The 2500-nt window shown below is 34.8% G+C and overlaps 1 protein-coding gene across 4 annotated transcripts in view; it reads right to left on the reverse strand.

Annotated features, from left to right (window-relative positions):
- Positions 1 to 2500, reverse strand: part of LOC115218280 (glycine receptor subunit alpha-3-like) — a 196286-nt gene that overhangs the window by 25497 nt on the left and 168289 nt on the right. For all 4 annotated transcript variants that reach the window (XM_036508324.1, XM_036508323.1, XM_036508322.1 and 1 more), the window contains one exon: positions 390 to 457. In XM_036508324.1, coding sequence (XP_036364217.1) covers positions 390 to 457 — 68 coding nt within the window. The remainder of the gene's footprint in view (positions 1 to 389; positions 458 to 2500) is intronic.

A 2500-nucleotide genomic window follows, 5' to 3' on the forward strand; every position in this document is an offset into this window, starting at 1 on the left:
TTGAGCATACATATATGTATATGGTCTTTACTTTGAATGCAAGGTTGCTTTTGTTGTAACATGACGAATAGAGCAAATAAGTTACCAAAATATTGCAAACCTTTTGACTCCACATAATATTTCTATGAGATACCATCGATATGAATGGAATTATATATAAAAAAAAAAGCTGACTGGAACTATTTCGCTCCTTAGAAACGGTTAATACTTTTTACCTTGTGATTTTCAATTATAACACTTCAATATTACAGTATTGCGAAAAGCTGCTTCATAAAGAGAATATTAATGTGCTTGAAGATATTGAATCTGACTATAATAATAATGAAAATAACAATTAAATATTTATTGCAATAACAAAGTTGGATACAGGTAGTTGTCTTCATAATTACCATATTCATTTCATCAATTGAGTCGAACGAATTAAAGTCCAAAGAAACGTTTACTCGAGTCGGAAGATCTGCCAAAAGATAAAAAAATAAATAAATAAACAAATAATAAAAATACATTATATCGGAGTTTGTGTGTGTGGTGTGTGTGTGTGTGTGTTTGTGTGTGTGTATTTATGCATTTATGCATATTTCTTCCTGGGAGAAAGGGAGTGAGCGAGTGAGTTTGTGAGTGAGTGAGTGAGTGAGTGAGCGAGAGAGAAAGAGTGAAAAGAGAGAACTCGAAAAAATGGGATATTGGATTTGTCGAGATTTGAACTCAGTGAAGAGTTGTAACGCATCGCAAAGCTTTCCATTCGACGCCCGTAATCATTGCCAAATAATCGCTTTACATGCAACGTCTTTTACCTTTATCTGTTATTCGTTTCTGTCACTGCACTGTGGTTATGGTGGGGCACAACCTTTAAGGGTTTAGTCGAGCAAATCGACACCATTACTTATTCTTACATCTGGTGCTATTAACCAATATTGCCGAACCGCTAAGTTATGGAAGCACCGGTTGTCAAGTGATGGTGTGCGACAAATACAAACACAATGACACACACACACACACACACACACACACACACACACACACACACCACACACACAACAAACAAACGCACACTTGGACGCACGTCCGCACACGCACGCACACATATACAACGGGGTCCGTACAGTTACCGTCTACCCAATTCCAACGCAGTCTCGGGACTACAGTAGAAAACACTTGCCCGAGCTTCTATGCAGATGGAAGCGAACCCAAAACGACGAGTTTGCAAAGTGACATTCTTAGCTACACAACCTATAGATTTTTAATAAGCTAAAATAAGGTGCAACAATCTTTGGACTGTGACGTTTGAAAATTGGAAGCTGTAAAGTAGATATATTCTTTTATTATTTCTATCATACTTCTTTGTTTAACCGTCCAATAATCAAATAGATTTTGTATTTAAACTGACAAACCAACCGAAACATTCTACAGCCCCCACCAAACACATTCACACATACTTTAAGAAACATAGTAACTCGTGCTAAAATCTTTTATCCACTAACAAAACAAAGCCGTTTCCTCAGAACAAATATACACGCATATTTTAAGCCTCACTAAATCAAATTATAAATACAGCTTCCATTTTTAAATCCTTAACGTAACAGTGATCACTCAGGAGAGAAACTATACATTCAATTCCTTAAATGAATATGTATGTTTATTTGTGTGTTTATACATACATACATACACACTTACATACATACATACATACACATGTGTCTGTGTATGTGCATGTATGTATATATGTATGTATATATATATATATTTGTATGTGTATATATATATATATATATATATATATATATATACATTTATACATACATGCATACAGATAGATAGATAGATAGATAGATAGATAGATAGATAGATAGATAGATAGATAGATAGATAGATAGATAGATAGGCAGACAGATAGATAGATAGATAGATAGATAGATAGATAGATAGATAGATAGATAGATAGATAGATAGATAGATAGATAGATAGATAGAAGGGCTCTAATTTTAAAATATTTGAAGATCACTGTAAGTCTCTACCACATTGTTTCCGTTTTAGATCAAGGCGGTCCACGTCATTGTTTATGTTAACATTCTTTGTGCTAGTGAGTACCTTCTGGGTTTTCATGTCAATGGCTCGGATCTCATCAGGGGTCTTATCAAGTAGCCCAAATGTTGGTATGAGTACTGGTACTGCAAGCCTGTTGCAGGCCACTATTTTATTGAATGCAGAAAGTTTTGAGGTCCTTAGTTTTCTTATCCGGCTGTTATATTATTTAATGACACGTTCCTAGCTACAGTTACTATCCTAAGATATGTTTTCATCTACACTTAGATGCCTGTAATATTCCACAGTTTACAGTTTTCCTTTGTTTCACAACCATGTAAGTACTTTTATGCCGCCCAAATTCCATCCCTATATTCTTTAAAGAGTATTGTAACCAAGTCAAGGGTCGTTTTTCATCTCACGCATATTCCTGGTATGCAGTTTCAAATCATTCACTTAGAAGCCGTATGCAATTCT

Source organism: Octopus sinensis, linkage group LG13, assembly GCF_006345805.1.
Source record: "Octopus sinensis linkage group LG13, ASM634580v1, whole genome shotgun sequence".
Taxonomy (NCBI): Eukaryota; Metazoa; Mollusca; class Cephalopoda; order Octopoda; family Octopodidae; genus Octopus; species Octopus sinensis.